General features: G+C 51.0%; 1 protein-coding gene across 3 annotated transcripts in view; it reads right to left on the bottom strand.

Moving 5' to 3' along the window:
* NECAB1 (N-terminal EF-hand calcium binding protein 1) overlaps positions 1-12,673 on the bottom strand; it is a 71,555-nt gene extending 58,882 nt beyond the window's left edge. For 2 of the 3 annotated variants that reach the window (XM_081069915.1, XM_081069917.1), the window contains exons 1-2: positions 12,475-12,672; positions 4,788-4,812 (exon numbers count right to left, since the gene is read on the bottom strand). In XM_081069915.1, coding sequence (XP_080926041.1) covers positions 4,788-4,812; positions 12,475-12,594 — 145 coding nt within the window. In that variant the 5' untranslated portion in view covers positions 12,595-12,672. Of the gene's footprint in view, positions 1-4,787; positions 4,813-12,474 lie in introns of all 3 variants that reach the window. The other variant, XM_081069916.1, reaches the window with a different exon arrangement.
* Between the last annotated feature and the right edge of the window lie 4,568 nt (positions 12,674-17,241).

Below are 17,241 nucleotides of genomic sequence, written 5' to 3'. Positions count from 1 at the left end.
GATTATTTAGGACTTTTGCCTTCATATACAGGACCTCGCAGGCTACAGAATAAATAACAGATGTTTTACAACTGCACACGGATGACTAGACGTTACCATGTAGCTGTCAGAATTGTCACGATAGCCCAACACAGGTGTGCAGTCCTTTCTTCTTTAAACAAACAAGCACTTCTTAAGCCAAACAAATTTTACCTCTTGTGAGACACAGAATACAGAGGGGCCTCTAGTAGGAGAGACGAGGCACAGACGTGGGCCCATGTATGACACATACGGGACACAGTGAGTGCCATCAGAGACGTGCTTGGGACCCTGTGGTGTACGGGACCTGACAAGAATGCTAAGCAAAAGGAAGCTCAGTAGCTATATTAACTTCAAACAAAATAGACTTTAAAACAAGGAAAATGATCAGGGATAAACAGGGGGATTGCCTAATTATAAAGGGGTCAATTCTCCCAGATGACAATAATTCCAAGAGTGTATGCACCTACCAATAGAGCATCAAAGTACATGAGGCAAATACTGATAGACGTGAGAAGGGAAATAGACAAACCAACTACTATAGATGGAGACTTCAACGCTCCTCTTAGTAGCTGATGAAGTCGACTGAAGAGTTCAGAGGATCCCAAGGAGGGATCCGCATGGGACAGAAAGCTTAGCTGTATCAGAAATGTTTGCACCCGCCTCAGTGGAGGGAGGGAGGGTGGGCGACTAGAAATGAGTGGTCTGCACTAAGGGAAATGGGCCGTGCTGAGCGGGACTCGGTGGTTGGTGACGTCCCCACGGGTGTCTGTGACACAGCCTGGGCTGTACATGTGTGCTGGGGTGACAGTATGTAAATGGTGGCTCTCACTGTTGGAGGGAGAGGTTCGGAGAGCAAAGGGAGGAGGTGCAGTGACCACAGGCTGACGGTGTACACTCTAAGTGTCAGTGTGAACTCACGTTCCCTGAGGCAGGGACACACAGGCACACAGACGCAGCTACGGAAATGTGCACACGCACGCCCGCCTTCGCATTCACATGTGCTTCCCTCTCCATCGGCTAAGGGAGCTCAGAAGCAGCGATGACACCCCAGTAGCGATGAGCATGTGTATCACCCACATCTTGGTTTCCAGTACCATCCCCCAAAAGCAAAGGTCAGGGCTCCTTGGAGAAGCGGCTGATTGTAGGAGGGAGGCAGCAATTACAGAAGATGGGCCTGAAAATTTTATGGAGCCAGAAAGTAAGGAAGCGCTGCAAAGCTCTCCATGTCAGTATTGATTAGAGTGTAGAATTGCTTTCTAATTCGCATTCTGTCCTGTCCAGAGTTTGAACTTACATCTGACTAGAGTACAAGCTCAGCCATAATGCCGCATGCGTCCTGCATCCAGAGGGAATGAAGATGAGTACATTGCAAAGAGAAAGGGAAAGAATGCAGAGTCTGGGTCCCAGAGAACGCTGTCGTAGAAGCCCGTGTGAGGCAGACACACCCGCCCACTGGCCACGGGACCAGCTCTGACGCCTGGGCCGTTGGCCGCCCATGGCAGCCACACCATTGCTTCAGAGATTTGAATCTGGATTTTCTGTTTCTTTCTGTGACGACTGATATGCCCAGCTCTGTAAAGATAAGAATTTTCACACTTTTCTGCTTTTGGCAGAAAAGCAATACACTTACGAGGGTGAAACTGCTTTCCAATTTTAGAAAAAAAAAACTGTACTGTAGAAATAGAACATTTGTTTTCCCCTTATTTTGTTAAAAAGTCTTTAGTCAGAAGTTGCAGTCACACCTTCCTACACAGTGCATGGGTAATCAGCCGCTTCTTCCAATAGGGTCATTGTTGGGGCACACGGGTGCGGGTGTGTGCACGTGTGTGTGAGTGTGTGCACATGTGTATGTGTGCATACGTGTGCGGGCATGTGTGTGTGTGTGCATGTGAGTGTGTGCATGCATGCGTGTGCAATGGATCCCCCTTACTAGTAAGATTTTGTGTTAACTCTTAAGCAAATTTTACAAATGCCAGTGCATCATTTCCATTTTCATTCAACCTGCATATGACCGAGCTTCCTCAGGAGCCGCATTTCTAGGTTTCACTCTACTCCTTGGGTCAGAGCGCTCACATCTCCCGGAAGCAATCCTATGTTGAGGTTCACCTTTCAGTTTAGGACCCTAGACTGCAAGTTAAAAACAACAACCCAAACCAAACACCAAGATGGTCCAAGATGCCACATTAGAGCTGATCACTACTCATGTGTTTTCTCCCCTTTTCCAGCAGTTTCGTTCATGTCAGACAGATCCCAAAAGCTACATGTACTCTGGTGCTAGGTACTATCATACTGCGGATGGCCTCGTACTCTGTTGTCATTCCAGCAGCAGTTCTGCAGTCCAGGAGTTGTCATACGAGAATCTGCCCCCCAGAGAACAAGTACATTGGGCAGCTGGTTGTTTGCAGACACAGAATGTGAGGGACAAAGGGTACAGTAGGGGGATTTTATGCCGGTATCTTCTCACTTACATTTGATTACCCACTTCCTTTCCCAATTGTGCATGTATGGTAAACAGTCTTTTTCCCCCCAACTAAACTCCACTGAAACATAAATGACTGGAATGTCACCAACTGACTCCGACAGCCAAGGTAGCACAACACAAAAAGAGCTCAAGCTTTGAGTAACAGTGACAATATACACCCCAACAGCAGCACCCCGAGCTCGTGTCAGGCACGGCCCCCGGGGACCTGGTGCATCGACCTCATGTGTTGTTTGTAATAACCCACGGCAGGGGTAGATGTCCTTATCTCCATGGGCTGGAGGAGAAACCTGAGGTGCCATCTGCTACTTGCCCAGCGCCACAAAGCTACGAGGTGGCACGGCTGCCTGGCTCTGCCCTCCCTTTGCCTCCGTCACAATGAGAACGAGGGAGAAGAGAAGCAGGACAAAAGCCGGGAGCGAGTAGGCAGACGGAAAGGAATGGGAACTGGGGTGGAATATCCTTCCTCCTTCCTGATTCATTCAGCGGGCATCCACGGGGCACCTCTGCTGGCTGCCCAGTGTCTACCTTAGCATAAGCTCCGTGCCCTGGAGGCATGTCTCGCCTGAGGCTGGGTCTTCAGTTCTCACCTGAGGACCATGCTCCAGGCAGCCAAGTGTGGAGAGTTAGGGCAGCGGGTGCAGGGGCATGGGAACCTCCCCAGACAAGGGCCCCGAGCAGGGATGGAGCTGGCTGAGAGCGGTCAAGGCAGGGATCAGTCCGCAGAGGGTGTCAGAGAAGAAGCCCAAGTGCTTCCAGGGGTGCAAACGTGGGTGAGCAGCAGGCAGGCAGCCCTTGGGCACTGGATGGGAACAGGGAGGAGGCGGGAGAGGAAACGTGGGGCTGAGCCCAACTGCCCGGGGCTCCCGGTGCCCGTGTGCCCCCCACAGAGCATGGTACGAGGTGGCCACAAAACCCACTCATCATGTGAACTGGTGTTATTGTGACCGTGGGTCATGATGGGGGGCTGCCAAAGAGGAAAGCTCTGAAGGCGAGAAGAGAGACAGACACACAGGTAAGCGTGGCCCTCACCCAGAGCCTCGGGGTCCAAGAAAGGGGTGTGGCCTGACAATTAGGAGCGGGAGGGGGACATGAGGCATTTCTGAGGCAGTCCGTGGGGACAGACGGACTGCCCAGCGGGGTTTTCGGGCTGGATACTGGGCATCTGCCTGACGAGCCAAGACGACAGCATCGCTGTCTGTCTACAAAATCAGTCAGGTGGTGCAAGTGAAAACAAACACCCCTTTGAACTGATGACACACCAACCACTGCAACACAGTTTGCAAAAACATTTTGGTGCCTAGCCACCGTTAAACAGTATCAGGACGTGGGACCCTGTTTCAGTGCTCCTCTATGGTGTGGAAAGGCGTGTGGTACCATCAAGCTTTCCTCGGTCTGGCTGCTAATGGCAAACTGGACTATAACATGTGTCTACGCTGTCAGAGCTGGACTCTGCCTGTAGTCTCTCCTTACAGGTAAGAAACTGGAATTCAAGAAAAGGAAAGAACTCTTTTTATCATAAATATGTCAAGAAACACTTGTCAACAATGTAGGTCTATTGTGTACTCTACTCCAGCAGCACAATAAACCCAGTAAGCTCTGCGTGGGTATTCCATGGAACAAAATTCGAGGAGGAATGAGGAGTCAGGATACTGCGGGACAGCAGCACTTCAGGAAGGCAGCGCCTAAACTGCGTCCTGTTGGCAGAGCAATTTGTGCTTCTAGTTGCTCCTGTTTCTGTGTCTGTAGATGATCACGTCCAGCACACACTCCTGAAGCAGGAGCACTGCGGCAGGAGCTGTGAGTGGGGAGGGCTCTGGGTGTGCCTGCGTGGCCGTCTCAGAATGTGCCCACCCCCATAGCCATGACGGGAGGTCCCTGTGGAGAGCCTGGACTTCCATGCCACACAGACCTGGGCCCAAATCTCAGCTCTGTATTTTATTAACGCTAAGACATGCAGGCAAATGCCTGTTACGTAGTAGATACTCAACCAACAGAAGCTGTTATTCCCTTCTCATTAATTTAAAGCATAAGAAGGAAAAGCCAGAGCTATGACGGCTCCTCACTTCACAGGCATAAATTCCATCTTCCTGCCAAATGTAAATGCTTGTGTCAGCATGTCACGAGGGTCTGGACGTGCCATGAAGGTGCCTGAAACTCCTCCTGGGACAAGAAGCTGACATTTTATGTCAACACCTTGAGTTCTCCCCTTTTCCATGTTATTCTTCATAAGGAGATCTAAAAGATAAGTGACTAATTAACAGAAACTGCAGATTTTTGGTCTTACCATTTTTGTCTGCTCTCCTCAGTATCTGGAAAAGAAAAACGAAACATTTTATCACCATTTTTTGTAAGTAATGCAGTAAGCATTATACTCACATATAATTTACCCATTATTACATAGAAGAATTTCCAATTAGAATAAAGGTTTCCTAATTGAGATCTGTCTTCATAATAGTCAAAACCTGGAAACAGCCCAGATGCCCACAAACCAGTGAAGGGACACACAGTGGTGGGAGTGCCCACATGTGGTGGGCACTGTGAGAGCTGGAATGGAACCTGCACCTGACACACAGCAACTGGGACGGGCCGCCAAATAACTGTCCTAAGCATGAAACCAGACATAAAAGAATACCGGCCATACAATTCCATGTCTACAAAATTAGAAAACATAAAGCAATCTACAGCGACAGAAACAGATCAGGGTGGCGCAGGGCATGGGGAAACTCTCTGGAATGGCAGATCCGTTTCTTATCTTGATTGTGATAATGGTTTCATGGGCGTAAAATATGTAAAAACCCATTAACTTTCACTTTCAATATGTGCGATTTACTATAAGTCAATCATATCTCGATAGAACTGGGAATGAACAGAAAGCAAAAAGAGAAAAACCAATTGTGGGTAAATAGGTGTCCATACTGTAAGAACTGTGCATTATATTTTCTTGAACCAATTTTAAATTCTGTTTGGTGGCTATAAACCACTTAGTAGCCCAGCATCTTTGGTAATGATTTCTAATTTGCTTCTGAGACAGCCATCGCTCCTCCACTCAGAGCCTATGAGCCCCAGGGCTGGGCAGAGCCATTGGGCCTGGCGGACACGGGTCACATCTCCTGGCCACAGTGACTACTTGGCCCGAGCACAGTGAGCCAGTGAGTGACAGGCCCGAATGACAGTTCTGTCTGAGCTGCCAAGAGAGATACACTTTCTCTTTTGCTGACTTAGAATGTAGGAAGAAACAGGTGAGGAACTGCTGTCAGCCTTTCTGCTGTTGCATAAGTCATGGCGGAACTGTGTCGCCCAAAAGCAGGTGTTGAAGTCCTCACCCCCAGAAACTGTGCCTGTGACCTTGCTTGGAAACAGGCTTTGCTGATGTAATCAAAGTCAGATAAGGTCTTACTGAATTGGTGTGGGTCCTAATCCCAGTGACCAGTGACATTATAAGAAGAGACTCAGAGATGCAGACACAGAGAAGAAAGCCCCCCCATGTGATGTTGGAGGCAGGTAGGGAGGGGTGCAGCTGACAGCCATTGGAAGGGAGGTCTGACGGCCACTCCCAGAGGCAGGAGAGGCACAGATTCTGCCCTGGGGTCCCCCAACACCTTCATCTCACCTCTCTAGCCTTCAGAATGGAGAGGATGCCACCTGTATGGAGTACATTACTACAGCAGATCCAGACATTCATACAACATATGTCCTGGAAACAAGCAACATTCAAGGACGCGCGGTATGCAGAGCCTGAGAGAAACTGAACCCCGATGACAAGTCCGCCTTGACCAAGCCGTGCAGACTTTTCATTACAGGAAGCTATACGTTATTGTTTTTTTTAAATCTCAAGATAGTTTGGGTTATTTTTCTATTAGACACAATCAAATGAGCCCTGATACTGTATACTGACAGAAAAAATGTGGGTAACGTCTTACATAGTTACGAGGTTGGACAATTAAGTTCGCAAACTTGTTGCTAACCTTTTCTGATATCAAAGGGATTATTCATTATGAATTTGTACCAACTGGACAAACAGTAACCAAGTTTACTATTTGGAAGTGCTGAAAAGGATGTGTGAAAAACTTAGACCACCTGAACTTTTCGCCAACAATTCATGGCTCTTGCATCACGACAATGTACCAGCTCACACAGCACTGTCTGTGAGGGAGTTTTTAGGCAGTAAACACATAACTGTATTAGAAGACCTTCCCTACTTACCTGATCTGACCCCCAGTGACTTCTTTCTTTACCAGAAGATAAAGGAAATATTGAAAGGAAGACATTTAGATGACATTCAGAACATCAAGGGTCATACAACGACAGCTCTGATGACCATTCCAGAAAAAGAGTTCCAGAATTGCATTGAAAGGTGAACTAGGTGCTGGCGTCAGTGCATAGCTTCCCAAGGGGAGCACTTCAAAGGTGACCATAGTGATATTCAGCAATGAGGTAGGTAGCACTTTTTCTAGAAAGAGTTCTTGAACTTAATTGTCAGACCTCGTACGTTACATACAGTCCCAAAGAAAATGGCCCTTGATCATATTGAGGAGACAACCTGAATTACCTGAAAGGGGCCCCGGGACCTCTTTTCCAGAGCGGCACGTAGCTGTGCTTACATAACCAGAGCCACTCTTGTACTGAGGTCGTCACTTCGGGTGACAAGCTTGAAACATGAGTGACAGCTGTTATTATTACAGGGTTTTCTGTCTTACTGTTTTCTAGTACAGAAACATCAGCCTCCTTTCCTTCTGTTGACTTCATAGACATGAAGTATGTACAAATCTCATCAGGTTACAATATGTTTTTATGATAAAATATTGACATTATTACTAAAAATATCACCTATAAAAAATTTCCAGCAACAGGTATGTATCAGTTGTATGCCTAAGAAGTTGGTCCCCTTTTATACCAAACATATGTAGTTATTGCAAGATGACTGCTTTCAATACCAAGAGCTTCTACCTTGGAGCAGAATGAGACACAAATTCTTCCTACCCCACAGAGGTAATTTCTAGAGATTTGGGGGGATCCATCTCTCCATCATAACTAGCTTCTTCCTCTTCTCTGAAACTAGGAGGCCCAGCAGAGTCAGGGAGATAAGCAGCACAGTCACCTTCTGACATTTGATAAAACTTTATGATTTTATTTCAAGCTCTATTGTGTTCTTATGAGTTTGAAACGACTAGGAGAGGCTAACAACACACCAGAGACCTGGACCCAGGACGTCATCATCTCATCTCATAAAGAATGATCTTCAGGGGTGAACGGGTGGCTCAGTTGGTTAGAGCGCGAGCTCTGGGCAACGGGGCTGCCGGTTCGATTCCCACATGGGCCAGCGAGCTGTGCCCTCCACAATTAGAATGAAGTCAATGAGCTGCTGCTCAGCTCCCAGGTGGCCAGATGGCTCAGTTGGTTGGAGCGCGGGCTCTCAACCACAAGGTTGCCGGTTCGACTCCCGCAAGTCGTTGTTAGTTGCTGTGCCCCCTGCAACTAACAACTGTACCTGGAGCTGAGCTGCGCCCTCCATAAATGAGATTGAAAGGACAATAACTTGACTTGGAAAAGTCCCAGAAGTACACACTGTTCCCCAATAAAGTCCTGTTCCCCTTCCCCAATAAAATCTTTAAAAGAATGATCTTCAATAGCATTCAGCTTCTTAGAGATGAAATTAAGACATTAAGATAATGCTTTGTAATTAAACATGCACAGAACTATTTCTGCTGTAAATTTTGCCTCTGAGCCCACAAACACATAGAAAATGCACTGCAGATGAGAACTGAGTCCATTACATCACACTACCACAGTAATCTAATCAGCTCATCTTATTGGTTGCTATCACAAAATACATAGTACAGAGATAAAAATATTATGGTCAGAAATAAAACTTAAAGGCTATGTTTTTGCAACAATTTAAGGATTTTCAAATAGCATCTTTTACCCCAAAAGGTATTTTTGGATGGTCTTGATTGAAATTCCTCATTTCTCATTTGACGTTATTAAAGGCAGGTGTTAAAATACAAATGTTATCTTGGAGGCATAGAAAATGTACAGAACCACCATTACTGAGCCAGTGTTTGCTCAGGGCCTTCTACCATGTACCAGGTTAGAATCAACAAGGGAGCTAACAGGCCAGTCACTCAGTGAACTCCTGGAAGGTGAGTGAAGGTGAAGCTGGGAAGGGGAAGGTGGAGCTCAACCAGGAGGGCAGACCTAGAAGGTGAGTCTGGGGGTATGGGGCTCAGCACCCAGCAGGTCACTTTCCACCATGCCACCAGTCACCATGAGATAGGGCGTGGGGAAGCAGGCACTGAGAGACGGACGCAGAAACACAGTCAACACATACGGTCTCATCGTCCCCATTTCGCCCAGGTTAGGCCTTGTGTGGGGAAAGTTTCCAATGTGTGCTGACAGCAACATGAAGTCTTCTTTATTTCTGCTGGTTCCTGAAACCAGCAGAGCGACATCTGCCTTGCCAATTAGGGTAAACAATGCTGGGGTTAGTGGCCATTCTCCCAACTGGACGATCTCACTCAAATCATCAGCTGTGTCCTATGCCAGACAGGGGGCCGAAACAGAATTTAGTCACAGAACCACTGAATCCGGAAAACCGTTTCTGCTCTGACAGTGCTCTGTCCATGTCAGCTCTCACGCAGATAGTACCGTACACAGGCTTTGGGATTAGGTATCTTTGCAAGGAGAAACTATGGCTCATTTTCACCCAGTCCCTGACTGCCAGGCGCTGTCTTTTGTTCACGGTGTACACATGGGCATGCTTGTTTGCAGGAAGGAAAAGAAGACAAACGGTGAAATCAGCTCTCCTTTGCAACCTTCCACCCCACTTCTGCCTCACCACTTCCCTTCCAGTTAAAACCAAAACTGGGAAAACTGGGAGAAGACAGTGGCATCACCAGAGTAAAGTTGCAACAAACTTCACTTGGGAATTATCTTGCTTTTGGGGATGAGGTTTGCTTTTCTCCCTTTGCACAGCAGTAGAGTTAATTAATGGAACAGAGGGTCCCTGCTACATGGACTTGTTCTCTGTCCCCTGGAATGCAGCCACCTGGGAGAAGACAGTCACTGGTGTCAAAGGAAGACAGCCACACAACCCGTGCAGCTGCAGGTATGCCGTGCACACACACCACCCCACTGTCAGCACATGCGTGTTCCTGACACCAGCCCTGGGTTCCTAAGCCCTGGCACGTAACAGGAGCACTTATGATGAACTGCCACTTCATTCTGCCAGTTTTTGGAAAGAAAACCATACAAGTTAGATTGATAAAGAAACAGCCCTTGCATTCATTTGTGGACTTGACTACTGTTGCTTATGCATTCATATGCTCATAGCTCCAGTTTATGTAACACATTTCCTTTTTCCTCGAGGATCTGTCCAATGGACTCTTATTCGCACTAACCTTTGAATTAACTATCGTACTCACTATTATTGCTGACTTGGAAATAGGGAAAATGAAACAAAAGCCAACAGTTATGGTAAATCTCTCTCTGAGTTTCAGACCTGTGACTAGTCTCTAACCAGCTGGACATGTCTAGTTATATTATTAACAGTATCCTCAAAAGCGGTTTGAATCATTTCTTAGCGGATTGACTGTTCCAGCAGCATTGGAATATAAACACTGGAAATCAAAAAGTTTTCCACAAATTTGGAAATCAGTCTCTGTGATGCAGAAGCTTCTAATTGGTTTCACTTCTGTTCCTCTTTGGAATAGGAATTTTCATCACCTACTTATTATAATCTGAACAGAATTCAAAAGGCAATCTTTCTTAGCATTGCTACTAGAATATATTAAAACTAATTAAATAAAATTATGTATTTATATTTCACATTTTAGTTTTTGCTAGAAGCAATATGGTCTGAAAATGAATAATTCAAAAATCCCTAAGTAACAAATCATTTTTCATGTCACATATTTCACCAAAGCAATAGATTTTTCACAAAATAACTCAGAGGAAAGTGTAAACAAAATCTTTTCTATTTGAAATAAAACCCAGGGCCTTTTTTTGTGTGTGTGATTCTTGCGTTTTACAAGCAGGTCAGTACCTCAGGCGGCACCAGTTTTACACTGTTACTGTTCAATTCTAGGAGGAGACCTAAGAAGACAAGCCTGGCCTATTCACAGATACACGCTCCTTCATGACAAGGACTCACTGCTGCTCATTCACTGAGCCTGGGAAAAATCGCGTATACGTAGTAATGAAGGAGATTTCAATCTTCTCTCTTCCATTGTTTAAAGTAGCAGTTTGAACAGTTGGGCCTAGGTTGGCGTGTGTGCCAGGGAGGATGCCTTTCCACCTTCATGGCTTCAATCCATCATCAGTACAGTGTCACCAGGACTGTGCCAAGGCACAGGGATGCACTTGGTACCCTGGGGACAGAGTGAAGGCCAGGTCAGAATGAATGGAGGGCCCGCTCACCCTCTGTGAGTCAACCAATCTCATGACAGCTGAGCTGTGGCCTTCATGACTGACATTACTTGGGGGAGCCCTGACTCTATCCTTGAGGATATCCTCAGATGTGTTGTGTGCCTCATCCTGTTGGTCCTGAACAGCAGGACTGCAGAGGAATGTAGCAGCCGTGAGACACAGGCCCCAATAGCATCACCTGATTGTCCCCAAGCCACACAGAGATGAGCGCTCTGAGGCTAGGACCTTACTGTCTTACCATCCCTCATCCTACGAGAGAACACTTTGGGTTCGGTGGGAAGACGAGGGCCAACCTGCAACGTCTAGACCCCCAGCTGGAAGCGCAGGGTGATGAGGGGAGAAGGCTGATAGGAGGCCCAGTGGAACCTTACGAATATCATTTGCTTTAGACCAGGACTAATTACTTACACGGTCCAATTAAAACATTCTAGCTGACCCCTTCAAAATAAACCGGGAGGTCTCCTCCTCCCTCCCATTATTTCCATCATCTCTGCCTCCACATTAGGATACTGAACAATTGGATTTCCTGCTATTTTCATCTCTCCACAAACACATGTACTTGGCCTCTGGCCCCTGACCTCCATCCTAACAAGAAATGAGGACACAGAGAAGGGCAGAGCAGAGAGCACGCAGCACTCCTCAATGCTCTGCCTATTTTCCATCTGCCTAAAAATGAAGCAGCCAGAATTGTCCTCCACTGAGCCAGAAACTACCTGGGGGGACAGCATGATTGTGACAACTGAGGGGCTGAGAGAGCAAGGGGGGTGGAGGGGAGAAAGAGGGAGAGACTGAGCCTGCAGGCAACTGAGGGACTGGAAACCGCCAATCCTTAAGGCAGAGAAAAGAGCTGGGCAACAGGGTGGATAAAATAAAGAACAGAAACAGCAGGAAGGGAGAGTGAAGCAAAATTGAGAAATAAATAATAAAAAGCCTCCTATAGAGCTAGGAACCACAGCATGAGGACAGCAAAACAGCAGAGAACAGAAGAGAAAGCATGAGGGAGACCAACCGCTGTCTCAGAGAAATGGAGGGAGCCAGGGACAGGACCAAAGGAAGACAGGCAGGTGCGGACGATGAAGAGAATCACGACTTGCACTGGAGAATGGGGGGGGGGGGATGCACCGGGAGGGGCAGGGAAGGGTCGTCATGAAAGGGAGACTGACCACCGCTGACAAAGGAAAACAAGTGTTGTCAAAGTGTCCCCGGGGGGCCGGGGAGGCAGCGTGTCTGCCAGGCTTCGCGTGTCGCCCTGGGCGGCAGGGCACACTGCGCCCCCAGCACCCCAGGCGCGCGGGGTCACCGGCCTGCCCTCTTCCCGCGCCAGGCTCACCCGACGGAGACTGCGCTTACAAATCGGTGCCGCGAAACCCAGCCTGTTGGGACGCGTGCAGGCTGCAGCCCCCGCTGCCGGGCTGCGGGGCGGGCACCGCTCCGGCTCGTCCCGGGGGGCGGGCGGGGGCGGGGGGCGGCCGGAGGCGCGCGGTGCAGCTCAGCACCGGGGAGGGAGGGGGCTGGGGCGCGACCCAACGCCTCCCGCCTGCACTTACGTCCAGGAAGATCGACATGCCCTTGGACAGCTGGCAGGCGGAGCTGAGCTCCTCCGAGGAGGTGCCGGAGGACGGCGGCGTCCCGCGGGCATCCTCGGGGCTCCCGGGGGCTCCCTCCATCCTGGCAGCCCTGCCGCGCCGGCCGGTCTGCGGGGCCGCCCGCTCGCAGAGCCCGGCTCGCGCCTCTCGGCCTCCGCGTCCCCGCCCGGCCCCGCCCCGGCCCCGCCCCAGTCCCGCCCCCGCCTCGCGCTGCCCCCGCCTCTCGGGCTCCGCGGCCCCGCCCGGCCCCGCCCCGGCCCCGCCCCGGCCCCGCCCCCGCCTCGCGCTGCCCCCGCCTCTCGGGCTCCGCGTCCCCGCCCGGCCCCGCCCCGGCCCCGCCCCGGCCCCGCCCCCGCCTCGCGCCGCCCCCGCCTCTCGGGCTCCGCGTCCCCGCCCGGCCCCGCCCCGGCCCCGCCCTGCCCCGCCCCGCTCCAGCCCCCGCCTCGCACCGCCCCCGCCTCTCGGGCTCCGCGGCCCCGCCCGGCCCCGCCCGCCCCCGCCCCGGCCCCGCCCCGCGCCAGCCCCCGACTCGCGCCGCCCCCGCCTCTCGGGCTCCGCGGCCCCGCGCGTCCCTCGCCCGCGCCCAGTCGCCCGCCCCCGCGCTCCGACTCCGGGCCCCTCGCTCGGGCTCCCTCCCCGCGCTCAGCAGCGCGCTGTGCCCCCCACCGGGAACAGATCGGACCCGCGTGGCCGGACATGACCCGAGGCCCCTGCCCATCCACGACAGCCCCACGTGCCTCGAGGGAGGGGGCGGCACAGACAGAGGGGACAGATGGAAGAGGGTTTATCCCGAGCGGCCAAAGCGCCGAGGAAAGCACCCCCAGCTTAAAAGCAAAGTTGGCAAAAGCTGCGTGTGGTCCCTGGGACCTGACTGCCCCACCCTCCCCAAAGCGGCTGGTTCTGGGATCCTGTCACTTAACGCGGGGCTCGAGGAGCAGGGGGTGAAGCGACTCAGTTCCGGCCTCTTGGGGGCCTGGGTTCCAAACCTGCCCTCCTTACTTTGTTATCTTGTGATCCAGCAAGTTACCTTTAAGCCTCAGTTTTCCTCACCAGCAAAATGGTCCCAATGCGCGGGAGGGCGGGGGTCGCTCAGAGGGTTCTTCGCTTCAGTGCATCAGTGCCACGGTCAGAGGCCCGTGCTGTGGACTCTGCAGAGGAAGCCCAAGATCGCTGGGGGTGTGGGGGTGTGGGGGTGTCGGGGGGACGTGTGAGATGGTCAGGTGGTGCTCCAGCAAGAAGGCCCTGAAGTCAGTCCCTGGCCATGCTTTAGAATTTAATCAGAGTAATTAGTCAGCACCTGAGGGCTTCCCCAGGGCTGCTCAGGAGAAACAGCCACTGTGTACTGGGCATCTGTAATGTGTGCGATGCACACCAGCAGCTGTGGGGTGACACCCCCCGGACATCTGGGGCCAGACGGGCCTCGGACCTCCGTGCCTGTGAGAACTGGCGGCAGGGGCCAGATCTGATGCTGTGGCTTCCCGAGAAATGAGAACATGTTCTTTCTGTAACACAGGTCACCAAACAGCCACCGCACAGGAAGAATGGGAGTGCGTTAGGCACAGAACGAGTGCTGGGGTTCTTAGGAGGGACAGTTTATGATCTGACGACTGATGGGACCAAGAGGGCTTGACACCGAGGTGGCATCTGAGGTGGAGCCGAACACTTGGTAGGTCCTGCCCAGCTGTCAGACAGTGAAGGGAACAGCATGAGCAAAAGGTGCGGCAAAGCAGAGGGAGTCTGTCCTTGGGCCACTGGGCATGTTCCTATCTCACAGCAGCCCAGTCCCCACCCCAGGGGTCCTGAATGGGCCGGGGAAACTCAGCCCCTCCCACCCGTGATTCATATACAGGACACACGGGATCCAGGTAGCGAGGCGAAGCCAGGAGGCACGTGGGCACAAAAGGACAGAAGGACAGGCTACCTTACACCTGTAGGGCCCCCAGGGTGACCGCCTTCTTCACTGCTGCACCCCATGTCTCCCTCCCGCACCCCAGGTCCAGCCCTGCCTGCATGTTGGAATGACCAGGGTGTATGGCTATGCCATGTACCCCGAGGCTAACTGTGCAAAAGGCCCCACAATTCCTCTTTGTCAGCAGAGTATTTGCCCCTGGATGCCCGGCCTCCCCGTGGGAAACCTGATGCCCTGGCCCCCGCATGCTCTGAGGAAGGCCAAGCTACATGGAGAAGCGTGTGCAGGTGCCCCAGCCACCAGCAGAGCCGAGCCTGAGTCCTCCCAGCGCAAGCAGCAGAGTTGTGAGCACAGACACCTGCAGACGGCAGCACCTGGCTGTCTGCCATGTCCAGCCATCTTTGTCGTCTCTGCCAGGCCCCCAAACATCAGAGACACACTGTCATTCTGTTCTCTTCTGAATTCCGGAGCAACGAATATGGCCCTATGACATGACATCACTGTTTCATAATGGTAAGTCTCGGACTGGTTGGTTTTACAGCGATAGACAACCAAAATAAGGGTGCACATTCCATGAGCATGCAGTGGGCCCTGGGCACCAGTGTTTTAAAAAGCTTCCCAGGTAATGTAAGCACCACCGACCTGGTCTACACTGTGTGTACAAGACAGCAGAACAGTCCATCGGAAGACAGGCAGAGGCTACCGGGTGCAGACACCTACGTCCAGGGTGCCATGTGGGACTCCACTGGGTGGGGAGATGGAGCCGTCACACTCAGCCAGGGCAGACTGCCTGGAGCTGTGCTTCAGGAGTATCGATCTACCATCTCTGTGTGCTTTTCCCTGATTAACTGCAAATCTCATGATCTGAACTGCTGGAGTAGGTCTGTCCTTTGATACTGCTCATCAAAACACACAACCACTTAAAACCAGACTGGCCAACTCATCACATGGATACTAGTCATGTATTCATTCACTCAATCACTGAAGGAGAATGATCAGAAAGAGGAGGAGGGGGCGTACTGGCCATGAACATCAAGTTTAGAAAATACAGTATCAGTTCTTGCCACGGGAGAGTGAGTGGAATAGATTTTTCTGCAACAAGCACAGCATAAGTCTGGCCCCTGTAACTGCCCTGAAAGTGGTAATATTTTTATGCCAACCTCACGGTGACAAGAGCAGGTAACAAAGACGACGACCTCTGATTATAATGAGAACGGGAATAATCAGTAGTCACCCCCCAAAACCAGGGGCTATTTGTAGCAAGTCAGTAAAAGCGCTCCTGTCACCTTTGCTGACTCACATGACAATGTCTGTTGCTGTGGCTTTGCTTATTTCCTCTAATGGTCTGTCGAGAAAAAATATCAATGATCAGACAACCACCTAGTCATTCATCTGCTTCCGCTTTCCGCACAGCACCAGGGTACCACAGCTGACTTCTCTGATGCTCGTGGGAGGCTCCAGGCCATAGCGGGATTAGGTCCCCATTCACAGCCAAGTCCAACAGGCTCTGCAGGGTGGCAGCCAACCGCCCTGCGGGTTCTCTTTTAATGTAGACAGCGTGCACTCTGAAGAGCTGTTCTCACACACGTCTCCCTGGACCGCAGAAGCGCGCCGCCCAGGTACTATCAGACACAAGGGAGACACCGGCAGGAGGAAGTGCATCTTCTTCCCAAGGGCCCAGGAAAGGAAAGAAGCGTAATTCTCGGGTCCAGCTCTCAGGTGTTGGTAAGACTTTGACAGGAAGCTAGTCAGGCATTTCAGAAGCTGACAACTGTGTGGGAATGTACTGCCTGCAGTCCCTCTCTGCTCGTGGGGAGCTTACCTCAGCCCCTCAGACAGCCAGGAATCCACCTGGCTCCGTGTGTACAATTCTCCAGCAGGCTCTGCTGTGGGGCCTGACTCACCACCGCTCCCCGCAGGTGAGTGGACTCCTCCACTGCTTTGGCTGCCTCCCTCCTGTCTAGGGACCCGTCCCCCAGGAGGGGTCCTCATCCGGGCAGGATGCACCTCCTCTGGGGGTGGCTCAAGGAGAGAGGGATCAAGGCTCAGTGGAAAGGCAACTCTAAATCTGGATCAAGGCCCCTGAAGGGAACTTGATTAATGGCAGCTGCAAAAGCAGCGTAGTGTCGAGGGGACACCACACCAGCCAGCCCTGAAGTCCACAGTGTGATGGGGGCTGCGGCTGGGACTTCGGCAGCCTTGCCCTCCAAACTTAATCTCCAGCCTGATATCCTGAGCGACCTGGCATCCTTCCCCAATTTCCTTTTCTGTTTTACCTCAGTCAGGTTCTGTGTGTGAGGGTACATCTCATTCTGTTCTCTTAGCAAATTTCAATTACCCAATACAGTATTGTCCACTGTACTCACCTCGTTCTACGTCCGACCCTCAGACTTTATTCATCTACAGCTAAAAGCCTGTATCCTTTACGAAACTCTCCCTATTTCTCTCACACCCTGGCATCCACTTTTCTGCTTTCTGCTTCCAGGAGTTCGACATGTTTTTTTAAAGATTCCTCCTATAAGTGATGCCATGCGGTATTTGTCTTTCTGTCTGTTTTATTTCACTTAGCACAGCTATGCTATCACGGAGGTGGGCTTTCTTTCTTTCTCATGGCAAACACTATTGCTGTAGGTCTACACCACATTTTTTTATCCACTCACCCACTGCCGAACACAGGGTTCAGTCATGTTTCAGCCTGGCTGAGCACATCTCCTTATGGAGACTGCTTTGGCATTTTGAACTGAATGGGTCTATATTCTCCGTCCATATTTTGGTGAACAATGTCGCACTTCATCAATTCATGTGAAGGAGGAACCCGG

The sequence above is a fragment of the Rhinolophus hipposideros genome, assembly GCF_964194185.1.
Source record: "Rhinolophus hipposideros genome assembly, chromosome: 13".
Classification (NCBI taxonomy): Eukaryota; Metazoa; Chordata; class Mammalia; order Chiroptera; family Rhinolophidae; genus Rhinolophus; species Rhinolophus hipposideros.
Note: the sequence above shows the minus strand (reverse complement) of the source record. Positions and strands in the feature narration are given on the sequence as shown.